The sequence below is a fragment of the Crassostrea angulata genome, chromosome 2 (genome assembly GCF_025612915.1).
Source record: "Crassostrea angulata isolate pt1a10 chromosome 2, ASM2561291v2, whole genome shotgun sequence".
Taxonomy (NCBI): Eukaryota; Metazoa; Mollusca; class Bivalvia; order Ostreida; family Ostreidae; genus Magallana; species Magallana angulata.
The window spans coordinates 1,269,900-1,287,849 of NC_069112.1; the positions used below are offsets into that span (position 1 = coordinate 1,269,900).

The window sequence follows — 17,950 nt, forward strand, 5'->3', positions numbered from 1 at the left end:
TATAAGTTATATCAATCGTCATAATATTATCTTTTTCGGATTTTAGCCTCATCCGTGTTGCGAGATTTTTGTGTATTTAGACCATCAGTATCGTACCGTTCGAATAGTATCAACCATTTACCATACCTTCTAGATGTCGACTTAATAGCTTTTTTCACAAGCTTTTATCAGGATTATATGAAGAAGAACACAATGGAAAGGTAAGAGCCATTTCTATTGCAAAATCATAATATACATTGCTATAAGAGGATTGCATGATAACATGTTTTCACCAAATCAAGGCAAAGTCAACACGGTCAGTTCATAAATGTGCACATATCACTGGTTGTTCGGCTTCTTCCTCTTTGTTAGTTCAGCCAGCGGGACGTCCGAATCCGAATCAGTATCAGGCTGGAACCCCCTGTTGTGTACACCCCTGTTAAAAAAATAATTAAAAATTTCATTACGTGATAAGTATCAGATGAGAGGACACAGGTCCTTAAAGTTCGTAATATAATGTACCTCAAGTATGACGAGAAGCAACATTTTTTAATTTATATTTGTACAATATACGTAGCCTGATATACATGATTTATACATCTGGTCCAGAAAATTCATTATAAAAACTGTTTAATTCCTTATTTGAAAAATGAATTTTTTAGCTACACTGTACTTACATTTCTTCTGTGTCTTCAAGAAGAAGTTGGTTTTCCTTCACTGAATGCAGGGGTTTCCTTTTCCTTGTAAGGAATTTCCATGCTGATTCTTTGCTCTTTTTAGCCTCTTCTCTGTAACATATAAATAAAATATAATCTATAACATACCATTTTTTTCAATATGTTTCACCTGAATTTTTTAAAATTACAATCATATCCTTTAAATAAAAAAAAATAACAAAACATTTACCAATTAATATAAATCTGAAGAGAATCAACTTGAAATCATGTGATGCATTTTGAAAACTGCATTCATGTCATTCAGCCACATATTAATCAGAAAGGAAACACTTTCAATTTAAATTACCTTTTCTTTTCGTAGTACTTTTTCCATTGTGCTGCCTTTTGGATCCTCTTCTTTAATTTCTTGTTGTCAATGGGGTAATTTGGGAACTTAAGCTCAAGCACAGTCTTGACTTCGTTGAAAACTTCAGAAAATGGGGAAGTATATTTTCCTGAGGATGGCATGTGCTTTTCAGTGGTCGTAAGGATCAGTTTCTAAAAAAGAAGTGATTTTGTTGCTTAATTCCTCACAGAAGTTTTCATTATGGATCACTGATCTTAATAAGCAAGTTAGCATGCATGCAGAATGCATTGTAAATGAGATAGCTTTCATACTGGCAAGTTTAAATGGCCTTAAAATGTTTTAAAACAAACATAAAATAAAGGATTGCGATTAATTTCTCTTAAAAATTGCTTTTATTTTAAGTTATTGTATCAAAATCAGTAAAAAAAAATGTGATGTTTGATTGGAGAGCGGTCGATCATTGCTATAATGCCCTGATAGTATACCTTTGTTAGCTCTTATAGCATAAACAAAATATTTGCAACATACCAATATTTAAGTTCAATAAGAATGTTTATGTATTAATCTTCAAATTTAAGAAAAAATTTCACTGATTAAACCATAAATACACCAAGGGTGGAGAAACCTTAATACAAATAAATTTTAATAACACTTTGATATGTCATAAATGTTATTTAGATTGAGGATTGCAGTGTTAATGAATTAGAATAATAATATATCAAATATTAGCTACATGTACATGATTAATATTTCAAGATTTTTAAAATAAAATCATAACCATTAATGCCCAAAATTTATGAAATATTAGTTGTGACATTGGATTAAATACCTGAACTATTCCATGTTCAAAGGTGCCCTTTATCCACATGTTGTTGGCCATGAGGGTTTCTTGAGGAAACTCAAAGTTGTTGGTCTGAGTAGATGCATTCGATTTTGGTAGGTTGCAAGAACAAACGCTTCCCATACTTAAACGGGCACAACATACACATTGAAAAGTACATTTCTGCATTGGCTGACTGCTTTGCTGAATAGGAACACTCTGCACATTGGAACTGTGTGATCCAAGATACTGGTAATTATAATCGGAATCGGTACTAAACGAAAGGTTGTTAAAGTTGCAAGAAGACATCTTGAAGCATACAGTGACAGTGGAAGTCTTGATGATCTTTGACCAGTTGTAGATTTGATGGTGGTCAGTCTTTTTGTGACACACAGTTTAGTTTTCACCTCAATTGACACCTGTCTAATGACTATAGAGCCCCCCCCCCCCCCAGTTTTCACTGTACAGTATGCTAGTTGAGATATGGGTGCATGGTTTTGTTTTTACAGCAATTAAGCCCTGGTCAAAACGGGGTATGATTTGTGGATGATAAAGGATATAATTAAGTTCTTATGTTACTTAACTACTATAATTTGTAGATATTAAATAAATGATAAAAAGTCAGTTTTGATAACAATGTAAATTAAAACCAAATTATAACCCAATCTGATATATGATAGCAAAAAAACCCAATAAAATATAAGTTCAGTGTTAGATGACTTTAAATTAATCTTTAAACATATATTTTAAAAATTTATTAATTAAAAATACATGTATGTACTAATTTGTTATCCTTTGTTCAACATTGTATTGTATCTTATAGATGTAAATGGTGATAGTACCTAATACATACATTAATATCAAGAATAAGTTAATGAATCTGTGATTGATTTTGAAATAACAATTAGTTTACCTAAGAAACTACTTAAAAGTATAGAGAAGATCTGAAATATACAAGGATTTTTTTGTTTTGTGTATATCATTCATCTGAAGTCCTTTGATTGAGTCAGCTTGTGTATTATTCACTCTCTGATCAAAGGCCTTTGTGCTCTGGCTCTTTGCTTTGGCTTGTTAATTGCATTTTTCAGTAGCTGAACTTCTAAGAGAACAAGAGTGTACGGGTAGATGAAATTTATTATACACACACAACTTAATAGTACTGTACATGTATCATAACAGGAATAGGATTTCTAGAGTTAAGATGGGCTAAATAATACAGTTGTATGTAATATCTATTAACAAGAAATGCTATGCATTTTTGTCATTGTTGGAATTCTGTGTCCAATTTCCACGGAAATAATGGAAAGAAATGGTATATATCTTTAGATGCTTTGTTGAAATATTCCACAGGAATATTTTAGTTATATTACATGCAATTGTTTTATAATTATGAAGAAACATGTTAAACTATTGCATTTTGTATGTAGTAATCTATTTATATCTGTATAAAGTTTATTATTAAATGATTTTTTGTTCTCCATTCCAAACACTTATTTTATATACTTATTTACTAATGCATGTGTCTTTATTATTTCAGTGCAACAGAAGTTTTGCCTTTGTGCACAGTGTCATGGGAAGTGGGTGTCAGTAGCAACATTTCATCGCCACAAGAAGGAGCACTTGAAATTTTTTACCATCCCAGCAGTTCCTAGATTCCCATTCAAGGAAGATGTTTCGAAGGACCCACGATATAGTCAGCCCCTATTCTCCGGATCACAGACAACAGTGTTAGATGCTGTCACTAAGCATATGTACATTTTTAGTATGAACCATGGCATGTCCAAGTCAGCAGTAACAGACTCTCTTGCTTGTGAGAAATCCTCTCTTCCACAACCCAACCTCTTGCCAAAGTCTTTTTTAGAGAAGCCAGGAGTTTTGTGTCGCCATTTCTTATGCCCCTTGAGAAGTTTGATGCTTGCCTAAATGACTGTATTTTATACCGAGACTCTGAAGGGAAAATGTATGCTGGTTTAAAGGAGTGTCCTATTTGCCATGAGCCTAGACAGAAGAATGGACTTGCACAGAAAAAGTTTACATATATGCCTATAGGACCAAGACTGAGTCGTTGGTTTGGAACCCCAAATTTGTGTAAGCTGTTGTATGCCAACAAGGTAACGGTTAATGGGACTCTGCGGGATTTCACTGATGGCAAGGTTTACCAATCATGGTTTGAAGAAGGTGGAGTGTTTCATGGAATGAAGGAAAGTCACACCATCCCACTCTCGTTATTTACAGATGGAGTGAATCCAAACAAACATATGACTAGTCAGAAGTCAATGTGGCCTATCATTCTTACATGGATAAATTTGCCGTTTGAACTACGTCAACTTTTGGGACCCATGCTTTTGGTCGGAATCATTCCAAGTGGACTGAGGGGGAGTGAACCAAAATCCTTAGAACCATATTTAGAACTGGTTACAGATGAAATACTTCAATTAACTGAATTTCCAGTGTTCAGCTCTTATGCAGCAGCACCAGTTACAGTGAAGGTGGCATTGCTTCAATTTTTGTGCGACATCCCTGCGTTTTCCAAAGTTTTTCATCTTTCTGGACATGCTGCCCTTAGATCCTGTCCATACTGCCGAGAAGTAGGACACCGGTGCAAACATTTAAGTAAGACCATCCATCTATCAAACCGGAGATTTTTAGATTCCAACCATCCTTTGCGGTGCGAAGAGGGATTCGGAGAAGGTGGACCAGACAATAAAGAAAAACCAGCTGTCTACTCCAATGAAGAGGAGCTTTCACTTCGTGAGCAGTATGAATCAAAACCAAACAAATCACAGAAAACCAAATTTCAAAAGGAAACTGGCCTGAAAGGAAAGTATACATTCTTAAGACTGCCATACCACAACAGGATAAAACAGATGCAGCCTGATGGAATGCACACATTTGCAGATTTCATCAATCATGTGTTTGAAATGCTCACAGGAAAACTAAGCAGCCAGAAAGTTAAAAACTGTGAATTGTCATTTGGGCGATTTGAAGGTGCCTGGAAGGAAGAAAGTGACTTTGAAAACCGGCCTATAAAGAAGCGAAAGACTACAGCCACTACAGAATCTGCCAAAACTCCAGCCAAGGAAGTGAAATTTCATGTTCCATGGGCACTCTCAAAAGACGGTGTAAAAGAAGCAGACAAAAGAGCAAGTGAAATAGTTTATGGTCAGACAAATGACATTACCCCTGGACCACATTTCTCTAAGCCCTGGACTTTAAGGACTATGAATTCCAAGTTGCAGGTAAATAATGTCATTTACAAATTATATTTAGCTTGTTTAGATATGGCTTATTATTCTTTTCAAAATCAATGTTGTCCTAGATATATTACCGTAAACATAATTGTTGGGTCAGAGGAAAGAAGGCAGTTTGTTTTCAGAATAGTACTGAGGGTTGTTAGGTTGAATCAGTCTAACAAAATGCTCATATAACAGAAATTATTTTGGGTGAATGCAGAAACAAGCATGAACTTATTTCTAAAGAAAAACTTAAGGAGTTTAGGATGAAAAATTTGTGATACCTGTACTAAAAGAAAATATGCGAGATGAATTGTGAGCTCAGTTTTTTCATAGCTGTTATATAAATACATGTTGTAGGAATAAATGTTTATTACTGTTTGAAGAGGAACTTATTTCTGAACATGCTGTAAATGCATCAAAATTATGCTGAGATAATGAATATTAAAAAATGCATGATCATGATAATTATCAATAATAATGTGAAATAGTTTTAAATTATCGTATGATTTCATTCAAATTATTCATTCATTTAATCATTTATTCACAAGTTATAAATATGATGTAGCTAGATGTTCAGAGAGTCTGAGTATATCATGTTTATATTTAATTCAAATATTCAACATAGACTTCAGCAATTTTTCTGCCAACCTCTGAATTGTACTAATTAATTTGAAACATGTTAAAGTGTTATTTATAATAGGCAAGGAAATGCTTAATATATTATAAATTTTTCTTCTTGGTATGATACCACTGTTATATATTCTTGTTGATAATGAAATTGTTATCTTCTTATATGATATAGATAACTTCTGATCAGTATAGTCAAATTTGCTTCCATTGTTTTTTTTTCAATTCAATGTATACCCCCCCCCCCTAAAATGCTCTAAAATAATTCATAATTTACCATACATATTTTAGAAGATGATTTTCTTTAAATTCTTCTTAAAAGGCAGACAGCTTTTTAAAAATGATATTTATATGTGCAAACTGTTCATTTAATTGACTACATTATACATACTCCTGAGTTTGGTTTATGTTAATTAGCCTCATTATAACTTTATAATACATATTTGATGTAGTATAGGTCAATCAAAATTTTCAATTTGTCATGATTATGAATGCACTAACTTGAAAAGAGAATGTCAGATTGGGTCAATCATACTTAAATAATTACTATCTGACTTAATTGTTTGTATAATTATGAAAATGACAATTATCCTTCTTTTATAGTTTGTAATAACTGGCGGTCTCCAGTGGTGTCTCAGGGGACTCTTACCACAGAAACAGGAAGAAACTCTCTTTTTCCTGCTCGATACATTGAAGAGGGTAATCTCTCCAGCCATCCAACAAGCTGACATTGAAGAGCTGCAGAATGATGTTCACTATGCACTGTGCTTGTTAGAGCGGGACTTCCCACTATCTCTGCAGGTAATTGTCTTACATTCAATAATCAGCACATAACTCTTATTAATATAATTAAATTATGTTTTTAATGCCTTATGTTTTCGTTTTAAACTTCTTCAATTTGAACACCTATTTTGTCACCTAAAAATTGCTTTGAAATGCTATGATTGATCTGAAGTGATATGGCCTTGTAAGATTCACTATCCCTCCTAGCGAATCAAAATCATCAAGATAGCGATAAATTGTTGTAAGTTGCACCATAGCCTACTGTAAGAATGTTGTAAACTCTTGTCAGGAATTCAAAATTTACATTTACAGAAAATACCAAAATAATGAATATTAGAGAATAAAGTTCAGGTTACTGGGCCATTCAAAATGACAAAAGTTCCAACATTGTGATCAGATATTAAAGAGTTTATCCAAAGTCAGTAAATTTAGTTCAGTGTCTTTTTAAAGATTTTAACAATAAAAACTGATTCAAAAAAATAATTTTCAAACTTAATTTATTAAATTTACATTTTAAATTTACATTTCAAATTTATTTTTATCCCCAGAACCTAACAACACACTTGATTCACCATATTGTGGATGGTTTAGAGGAATTCGGTCCAGTTTATGGAAGATGGTTATTCCCATACGAAAGAGCCAATGGGTGGATTAGCCGACAGTGTTTGCGTAAAGGGGTAGAGGAATCAACTGTCATGGAGACCTATGTGGTAATTCATTTTAATTTTCAGGAAATTCTTGATTTGAGATAGAGGATGTATATGAATTTCTATTAAACTTATAAATGGGACAATAGATATATAATGAGTTATTATAAATAAATGATTTCTGACAGATAATTTATATAGGCGTCGGAACCGGGGGGGGGGGGCTTAACCCCCCCCCCCCCCAACTTTAAATTTGCTTCCGACGCCAGTGATTTAATACAACTTTTGCAGTCATACGTTATGTATATATATCTTCATCTATCTCTCTTGATCTCTTCTCTCCCTCTCTGTCTCTTTCTCTCTCTGTGCCTCAGAATATCTGCTCTACATAAATGTAGAGCGAAGCGGATCAGAAACCCTTGACTTGGGAAAATGATCTAAGTACACATCGTCAAATATATATTTCTAATATCAGGTAATTTTTTTTCTATGATTTCAGATTTATGACTGGTGTGTCCATATGGTTTTAAGTCAGCAATTCAAGCCATCAGAAATTTTTAGCAGTGACAACAAGCTTGTGCAGTTATCCGAAAAACTGATGATGGAAATCCTTGAGGAGCCACAGCATGAAGAGCAGAGGCCATCTCCAGAGATACCCATCTCCAATTCAAGGCAGTTAACACCTCAGATGATTCAGCATATGACAGTGTTCTACACTAGTGTGTTAAATATGAACATTTTGAACTTTGACGAGACTGTTGTCGAAATTACCAAAAGTTGTGAACATGTTGACAATTATGGGCGTTCCTATCAATTTATAGGGAAGGGTTGCAAAAGACGTCAGAATTCTGTTGTTAAAGTTCCCTGCTCTAGTGGAACACTTTTTGGAGAGATTGTCCTTTTCCTTTGTCATAAAGTTAACAGCATTGTTCATAAATGTGTTGTATTGGATATATTTCCATTATCTGAGAAAGAAAAGGGTTTTTTCCATTTTGAAAACAAGGTTGTATGTCAGAGATTGTGTCATATATCCGCTTTAAGTAGACCATTGGCTCATGTTAGGAATCAGAATGCAACCTTGTGGGTGTTAGAAGAAGAGTAGTGTATAACTAGATACCTCAAAAAGACAGAGCTAACAAAATTCAGCAAAGTCGTTAAATGTATCTAACTGTATGTATCTATCTGAACATATATACACTGCTTGGTTTTAGCTCATTGTTTTGATTGTTTATTAGTCCTATCAATTACTGGTATGTGTATTTGAGATAATGTTATGATTTTCCCTATATATTATCATATTTACTTTTGAGTACCAGTATATATTTGAATACTAGTATATTGATTGTGAGTGTTTTGTGTGAAGTATGATTTAAAACAATATTGTTTTATATCAATTGCATAAACATTTGCAAGTTTGTTACCAAAAGTTGTATGAATATAATCAATAGAACACACTGCTGATGTTGCTTTTATTATTCTTTTGAGCGAAATTGAAAGGCAATTTAAGATGATTGCATAGACTCCTTCCCGGTAACTGCCATACTGCTCTTTTGCAGAGCAAATTGACATCTTTTAAATATATAATATGACGTAATTGTCTATCTACTGTAAATAAACTTTGCCAAACCTGCAAAAGAGCTATACTGCAGTCACTGAAAAGGGTCCATGCTTGAATCCAGGAAATTTTTCGTGGGGGGGGGGGGGTCTGACTGTTATTCCAGTTTGCCGGGGGGGGGGGGGGGGTGTTCGGAGGCATATTTTTGTTAATACTGTGATGGAAATTTAAAGAAATTTGATTTTGCAAATGGGGGGGGGGGGGGATGTCGGGTCACCCCCGACCCCATCTCTGGATCCGTGCATGGGGTCTATTAATTTACTTTATGGATTGTTGACATTTGTCATAGAATACAATAGCAAAAACATTGTTAAATGAATAAATATATGTATGTAGCCCTAAGATAATTTAAAAAAAAGATTAAAAAAAAAAACACAATTTTTTTTTAAAAACGACCACAAATAAGTTGAATTACCGGTAAATGTGTTTTACCATGACTCAGAAATTTTAGATTTCTGTTTTTTAATTTTAATTAATAATAATTTTTCATTAATATGAAGTGAGATACACCTGATACATCCTTTATGGAGACAGAATTTCTGTTTTTACATTATATTCGACGTAATCTTCAGGAGAAGAGGAAATTCGGATGATCGATAACTTTGTTTTGAACATGTGAAATAGGCAATTTTGTCATTAGCGATTAATTGTGCTATGAATGATTGAAACAGGGGAAATTTGACTTTATTGGGACTAAAATAAAATAATTCGGCAAAGAGAAAAGCACAAACACATTTTCTCTCCCGGGCGGCGGAGGGTCCCGAACCCGAGGTTAGAGTAGGCATATATTCCTGAATTTAATAAGTAATCTTTAGGGTTTTGTGTGTTTGTGCATTAAAAAAATCATAATTCTTTAGCATTAGTATTTAATATACACTGTTACACCGGCAACTACCCGGGCTTTAAACAATAATGCAATGATTTTTTTTATATATTATGTAAACATTTTCTATAAAATAGAATGAAAATGAACTTTTTAATTTCAGACCAATTAAAAGTGACCTCAGGGTCTCTCAGGGTTTACTCAGTACCCTCAGTGCCAACCTCAGGGTCTCTCAGGGTTTACTCAGTACCCTCAGTGCCGACCTCAGGGTCTCTCAGGGTTTACTCAGTACCCTCAGTGCAAACCTCAGGGTCTCTCAGGGTTTACTCAATACCCTCAGTGCCAACCTCAGGGTCTCTCAGGGTTTACTCAGTACCCTCAGTGCAAACCTCAGGGTCTCTCAGGGTTTTCTCAGTGCCTCTCAGGGTTTCCTCAGGGTTTTTTGATAGTCTCAGGGTTTTATCATTACAGTAGTGTTGTTTATAAAATATGTTTTCGGAATTTCATAAGTTAAAGTGACAATCACAGCTTCTATTTGAGTTTCACTTATAAGTACACGTGTCTACACCACATGAAAATCGCTTACTAAGTTCACACGCACCGTTGTATTTTGTGATGCGATTTTTATAAACCATAATCTTTGAAATAATTAATTATATATAAGCATTATTCACATATTTTCTTTTTCAAAATGTAAGATTGCATGTAACTCTCAATAAGACATCTGCGTTAATTATGTCCATTTTTTGGCACTAATCGATAGCACAGTGCCGATAGTTGTAGCTTATACTCGGTCAGTAGTAAGATTTTTACATGGTGTCTAAATTTTCATATTATCGATGTTACACAACGAATGAATACATGTCTCTCTCTCTCTCTCTCTCTCTCTCTCTCTCTCTCTCTCTCAATGAACAATGAATACAAATATCGGCCAAGTGATTATATATTTAGAAAAGAATTTAAATAATAGTCGTTTATAGAGTGCATGCAATATGATTCTAAGATTTATTTTTATTGATGTACATTGTTCCAATGTACAATGTACAATGTACAGCAATAAAAAAAAATCATAGAATCGCGAAACTTATTAAAACTTCAGATTACCGCATGCATCTGCATGCACTCTGATTCAAATCAAATCAGAGTGCATGCAGATGCATGCGGTAATCTGAAGTTTTTATAAATTTCGCGATTCTAAGATTTTTTTTTATTGCTGTACATTGTACATTGGAACAAACGCACATACACATTGACTTCAGTATCATCGAAATTTGTTTCTTGTAAATAAAAAAAAGATGAAATATCATTTAAGTTTACATCTAATGCCCTTTAACATGCGTTTGTATTACTTACTGCTAATTTTTGATTACTTTCTATATTTCCATGCAAGATTGCTTTTTGTTAACTTTCAAAATCGGTTCTTATTATTCTTAATGGTCTTGATATTTCGAAAAAAAAAATTGTTGTAAATTATTTACAGGATATGTCATAATTTGCTGTTATAAGGGAGATAACTCAAATTATCAACCTCTTCAGCATATCTAACCCCCTCTCTCTCTCTCTCTCTCTCTCTCTCTCTCTCTCTCTCTCTTTTTCTCTCTCTCTCTCTCTCGTTAAATGTGTTGTCATGATAATCAGTCCCTCTACATCTATCCACCCACCACGCATTATTCACAACCTTTCACCTCGCATGTTTTATCATTAAAACACGGCGATAAAGCTCTGCCATTCGTTCAACTGTATTTGAAATCATGAGCGTGATGAGTTTTTATACATACATGAACTCGAATAGGTTTCGAGTCCCGTGATCAGGTAATATAAATAGTAGAACCATGCGGTGACGTGGCGCGCTAGGCTTGCTCGTTAGTTGTATGTGTTTTAAATAAGGTAAACTGGCAGATAGAATGGAATGCAGTTATATAGGACTATAAAACGATGAGAAAGTTTCATTATTTTACTTCCTTACTAAACAAAGCGATAGAAAAACAGAGTTGTTTAATCATAAAAACATAACGGGGCTTACTCAGAAACTTGCAAAAAAAACCCCACCACGGTGAGCAGTGCTGTGCACGTGGCAGAGACCGGACCAGCATTTGAATTTAAGCACGAGGGTCGAGGTCCCAAAAGTTGGATGAATTTGAAGAACTGTTTCAGGGGGGAAATTTAACGAAGGCCGCGCTCGTTATTGACGAGGAGAAAGCCGTTTACAACAAAGAAACAAAGTCATTAAGGTGGAATTTCCTTACCTGGTAACTAACAGTAAAGTATTTAGTAATAAAATATATTATGATATATAAACTGTGCGTATGTCAAATAAGCGAAAACTGAGGATAAACAAATGAATAAAAATTCAATTCAGTAAGTACATGTAACATCAAAAACCCCATCTTCGCTAGCCAAGGGTTTACGATCCGCTTCTCTCCTCTAGTGAGAATGTGGTGCTTTGTTAATGATTAAATAAAGTGCACGTGTAACAGTTCGCTCTTTTCTCGGCTAAAAGGAAAGGAAAATAGACCCACAATTCAAAGCCGTCGTCACGTGATGTAGTGGTGTTCCCCATATTTTTAAATGGAAGATGATTATGGTATATTTGTAACATATCACTCATTATTCTGATTAGCGCCCGTAAACTGATTCATGAGATATCGCATTATACACATGAATTTATAATGTTTTTCTCTTTCGTTTACTAATATACCAACACACTGATACACTTAACCCCCCAACCCCTCCTAAAAATGAGAAAAGCAAAAAAAAAAACAAAACGAAACAAAACAAAAACAAATAAACAAATCTTAAGAGAAGATTATTACGACCAAATCAAATCAATTCATGGATACGTGCCTTTTTATGCTGATAGATTGCATTGAGGTGCATAAATATTAACTGTGTCGCTTGGTTGAATCTTTGTGCTTATCCGTTTCTTATGCTATAAATATTGATTATCTTCCGTATTAAATTCGATTCTTTAGTTGTTATGGAAAACACATTATACTATAACAAATACCACAAATACGTTGCTGTGAACAAATGACATTTTGCTCACCATAAATAATTTACAGCAATGTTATTTCCTATTTATAGTTATTGCATTGATTTATTTTAGTTATTACAATAATTGATGAGAGAGAGAGAGAGAGAGAGAGAGAGAGAGAGAGAGAGAGAGAGAGAGAGAGAGAGAGATATTCAGTTTCGAAACGAAGGCCTGAAAGAAAGCAAGAATGAAAGAAAAAAGTTTACTGTACATTGACAGTTCATTTATTCAGCAATTCCATAATAACAATTTTCATTTGAATTTGGAACTAAATAAAGCATGTACTGATGTTTTTAGAGAGCCGCTTATTGAACTAAACCAGACGAGAAAACAACTTAGATCTCTTGTGTGAAGAAGCTCTTTCCTGTTTTATGGGCCGTAATAATGTGTTAGAGACACATTGTGGTAGATACAATGGATGCAGGTCGATATTCAAATCTGACTCATCCTTCCTCATACTACATGTTACTTCCTTATTTCGCTCAGAGATTATCAAAATATTTGACAGTTAAAGACAAACCACGTATACTATATATTTAGTTTCATTTTTAAGTTTATTTTTTTAACTCACCAGTTGCTTTTAATATGTTATATTTATTATACATGTATATATTTATATTTATATTTTGTATAGCTGCCTGTGTAAATGTGCGTTTCTTTTCTTTTTTTTCTTTTTTGCACAGTATTGTCTATATTGTTCTCCAAGTGCAGTGTCATTGCCGCTCTCTCTCTCTCTCTCTCTCTCTCTCTCTCTCTCTATCAATCAATCAATCAATCAATCAATCAATCAACCCATCCCTTTTTATAAATATCTCTTGTTTTCTTTCTACAACATACATGCAGTACCCCATTACTGATTTTTCGAAAGATAAATTGTGGGATTGGATCTTCATTGTGAGCAAGCTATTCCATGTCCTATAGCTGCAACTGTATCTTTATGACGTTATGATAAAATGAATATTTGAAGGAGTACGTTAAGAAAATAAAAGAAAAAGTAACAAGTGTACGGCTTTGAAATTTAATAATATATATCATAAAATATAGCACAATAATGCTATCATTGGTGGTATTTTTAAGTTTTTAGGGAAGTCATTGTGCCAGTCTACTTTTGTAATACTTCAAATATATTGCAAAATTTAGTGCTTTAAATTCTGATGACGCGTAAACGCCATTTCAGCAATTTTCACTCTGAAATCATGAAATCACAAATTTCAGCTTTGTGGTTTATAACAATAGTATTCATGGTATCATAAAACACAAATTGAATTCTTTATCAAACCATAAAGAGAATAATTATCTCAACGAGCTGAACTACTTTCTGTTCAGCAGGGGGTTTTTTGGTCGCCATTTTTGATCGAGGAAACTGAGTAATAAGAGAGGGATAAATGACCATGCACGTACCTACTTTATAAAGTCGTGAAATATATCGACATTTTAGAATTTATTTTAGTCGATAAATACGGTTGGCAATACATGTATTCAATAAAGATTAAGGACTACTCTAAATAAGAATATACATAAACGTGCAATAACTTATATATAAGATATATAATTTAACTTCCGTATTGATATTATATGCAGATGTAGAGTTGTGTTTCAAAATCATTAAAAAATAAATACTTTTTACTTACCGCATTAGACTTGTTAAAGACACACTTGTTACTTGTAGAACAGAGGTAGAGGTTATTCGAGATTTTGTAGCGCAGTTAGGTCAGGGCTTTCTTTGCGTACACCAAAGTCTGTTGGTCGGAAGTTTGTATGATCACGTGACTTTAACAAGTACAGTCTGCATACGGAAACTGCTTGTATAAATAATAAGTTGATGATAAACAGCTAAAGATTAAGTACAGCAGTACTCTAATTTTCTTAAACAAGCTGGATTTGTATATATTTTGATTTCTTTTCTGGCAATATTTACGGTGGCTTGATTTTACTAGGGGATAGGGTGTTGTTAATATTTTATTTAACGCTTATTAATTTCCTCATTTGAGCATAGGTGATCAATTTTCCTCGTAGCTTTTCTTTTTAGGTTTTATCCCTAAATAAGGTCAAAGACGGACTATTACCTTTTTTTGAAATCTTCAAATATAAAAGGTGACGCACACAAACACTCCATTATTATCTACAGTATGTATGTTTGTTTACATTTCTCTCTCTCTCTCTCTCTCTCTCTCTCTCTCTCTCTCTCTCTCTCTCTCTGAGACTTCCTCTTATACATGTAAACATGTGCATCTTACTCAGTCTCTCTCTTTCTCTCTCTCTCTCTCTCTCTCCCTCTCTCTCTCTCTCTCTCAGCAGGACATGTTATAATGATGTTCTTATTTGTTTGATATGTATGTAGGTATGAACGTTAAAGATAACCAGATCGGCCAAACATTTAATATTGTGGTTAGGTTAGCAAATAAAACGCATGCTTAATCAGACACATTTATCTCGGACTATTGTTAAGACTGATGTATTTGTCTGATAATTTGTTTTGACTTTTTTAATTAGAATCAAAACAATCCCCCGGGGGATGGGGGTGGGGGTATGATTTTGATTCTCAGTGAATTTTGTTTTACAATGGACGGACAGCTCAATGTAGTCAATAAGATCAAACAACGTGATCTGGATTTGGACGTTAAGTGTGTAGTAGATGAGATTTAGATTAAAAAGTAATGAATGAAAATATAATGTAAATATAAATTAATAAAAGTTTATCAAATTACAATAAATAATATCTAATTCTTTCTTTTACTATTTAGTTAGTGCTTTCTACCACTTTAGATCGACACACATACACTCAAACATTTTACATTTGTGACAGTGGGTTGTCCCAAAGATCAACAAGTCCACTTAAGGGTTCTTCATTTATTCACATACATGTATAGGGATTAAAGGATTAAACCCTGTAATATAACTAATAGATATAAGCATAAAAATGATCAATGTTTACAATAAGTTTCAGCATAAAAATGTACAATCATATTCAAATATATATTCATGAAATACATTACTGCACAGAGCTTACTAAGCAAACTATTTGTAAAGAAGAATAACTCTGAGTATAATGCATAATTCTTACAGTGTCAAGAAGAGTTACTGCTCTTGAACACAATTTACAAAAATATAGAAATATGTTCTACATCATTATCAATATCAATATTTGATTAAATAAAAACAAGTTTGTAATGTAGCTCCTTTGTAGATTACATTATATCATGATACATATAATAAACATAAAAATATAACTTTGCCACGATCACCTGTTTGTGGAACAATGTTTCACAATTCTGATCACTCTGATAATGGTAGTACTCTCTAACTACAAGTATTCAATATGGTAACAATAACTGTTCACATATATTAGATATGAAATACTATAGCTTAGATATCAAAACTATGAGTTACTGGGATAATTTATAAAATACATTCTTTCATAAATAAGGTATTGTAACCTCAAAAAGTAGAATTAGCTAATGGGCTAATATCTTGCTTCAATAGCATTAAAACCATGGATTTTGCTCAGATGCTTTCCCACAATAAAGAGCCTATTTGTTTTGTGTTTGTTGGTTGCTTAATAATTATGTTTTGTTTACTATTGACAGGTTCATAGATTTTTATACAAACCTGGTTGACTTTAAAAGGAGGTTTAACAAATAAAACTAAGTCCATATTTTAATATTACCAGTGCCATCCTCATTCATTCTTTATGTTCCTTATTTACTATAACAACAATAAATATCAGCAAGCGATCATTTAACTTTCTTAGACTTATAATGGTAACGTTTCTCCAAAAGTATTGTTAAACTATATTTTAATAAAGAAAACAGTTAATTATCAGATCTACTTAAAGGATGGTAAACAAATTCACCCAATATCTACCTCAACTATTCAGATTCAAATTGTTAAGCTATAAACTATAATTTGGTAAAGAAAACATCCATATACTTTACCTTTGGATGAGTTTCTATATTTTTATATGAAGCTCTTTTTTTAAAGGAGAACAATATAGTCTTAAAATGGTCACAGCCATTGAGCCCTCTTAATACTGGTTGTGACACCTTGTTGGATTCACTGTAGAATTAGTGTTACAGCGTTGGGGGTTCATAATTGATATCATGGTAGGGTAATTATTCAATGGTGGATCTAAAGATAAATGTAGATAGGGGAGTGTGAACAAACAATACAAAGTTTTATATGTCATTTGTGTTGTTTATTTGTTAAAGATGGGTACTCTCTATAACCATGAACATCTAATGTTACAATAACATCATAACAGTTAATACGTATCTGTTTCAAAGCAATGTTAATGAATTGTTATTGCATTTAACTCTGATTCACTGGGAATAATGCTTCATGTCACAAGATTGTAAATGATTATTGACCTTAACTACTTTTCACTGGGAACAATGCATCATGTCCAGATTCAGTGAAGGAGCCAGATCTCAAATACTGTAATGACTATTCACAGGTCTGCAAACAAGGGGTAAGTTGTTATTACAAAGACATTCTCTGGTCTGTCAACAAGGGGTAAGTTTGTTATTACAATGATTTCTCTGGTCTGTCAACAAGGGGTAGGTTAGTTATTACAATGATTTCTCTGGTCTGCCAACAAAGGGTAAGTTTGTTATTACAATGATTTCTCTGGTCTGTCAACAAGGGGTAAGTTTGTTATTACAATGATTTCTCTGGTCTGTCAACAAGGGGTAAGTTGTTATTACAATGATTTCTCTGGTCTGCCAACAAAGGGTAAGTTTGTTATTGAAATGACATTCTCTGGTCTGCCAACAAAGGGTAAGTTTGTTATTACAATGATTTCTCTGGTCTGTCAACAAGGGGTAAGTTTGTTATTGAAATGACATTCTCTGGTCTGCCAACAAAGGGTAAGTTTGTTATTAAAATGACATTCTCTGGTCTGTCAACAAGGGGTAAGTTTGTTATTACAATGATTTCTCTGGTCTGCCAACAAGGGGTAGGTTAGTTATTACAATGATTTCTCTGGTCTGCCAACAAAGGGTAAGTTTGTTATTACAATGATTTCTCTGGTCTGTCAACAAGGGGTAAGTTTGTTATTACAATGATTTCTCTGGTCTGTCAACAAGGGGTAAGTTGTTATTACAATGATTTCTCTGGTCTGTCAACAAGGGGTAAGTTTGTTATTGAAATGACATTCTCTGGTCTGCCAACAAGGGGTAAGTTTGTTATTACAATGATTTCTCTGGTCTGCCAACAAAGGGTAAGTTTGTTATTACAATGATTTCTCTGGTCTGCCAACAAGGGGTAAGTTTGTTATTACAATGATTTCTCTGGTCTGCCAACAAAGGGTAAGTTTGTTATTGAAATGATTTCTCTGGTCTGTCAACAAGGGGTAAGTTTGTTAT

General features: G+C 33.4%; 2 protein-coding genes and 1 pseudogene across 4 annotated transcripts in view; 1 reads left to right on the plus strand and 2 right to left on the minus strand.

Annotated features, from left to right (window-relative positions):
- LOC128171382 (uncharacterized) overlaps window positions 1–17,950 on the minus strand; it is a 194,975-nt gene that overhangs the window by 18,655 nt on the left and 158,370 nt on the right. The window lies entirely within an intron of this gene.
- LOC128171407 (uncharacterized) lies at window positions 207–14,338 on the minus strand. 2 transcript variants are annotated; one of them, XM_052837204.1, is made up of 5 exons: window positions 14,219–14,338; window positions 1,832–2,071; window positions 1,003–1,193; window positions 657–767; window positions 207–415 (listed from the first exon to the last, which is right to left on the minus strand). In XM_052837204.1, the coding sequence occupies exons 2-5, from the start codon at window positions 2,009–2,011 to the stop codon at window positions 319–321; spliced, it is 579 nt and encodes a 192-aa protein (XP_052693164.1). In that variant the 5' UTR covers window positions 2,012–2,071; window positions 14,219–14,338; the 3' UTR covers window positions 207–318. The 2 variants fall into 2 exon arrangements, with proteins under 2 accessions (XP_052693164.1, XP_052693163.1); XM_052837203.1 differs by lacking the exon at window positions 14,219–14,338 and having other exon boundaries at window positions 1,832–2,397.
- LOC128171361 (uncharacterized) lies at window positions 3,273–8,798 on the plus strand (annotated as a pseudogene).

What these genes read in the sequence shown, in the direction of transcription:
- LOC128171407 (XM_052837203.1), bottom strand. Translation starts at nt 2,131, where the DNA reads ATGTCTTCTTGCAACTTTAACAACCTTTCGTTTAGTACCGATTCCGAT. An exon ending in AAGTACTACGAAAAGAAAAG is followed by an intron (nt 768 to 1,002) that starts GTAATTTAAATT and finishes TATATGTTACAG; the next exon opens with AGAAGAGGCTAAAAAGAGCA. An exon ending in CTTGAAGACACAGAAGAAAT is followed by an intron (nt 416 to 656) that starts GTAAGTACAGTG and finishes TTTTTTTAACAG; the next exon opens with GGGTGTACACAACAGGGGGT.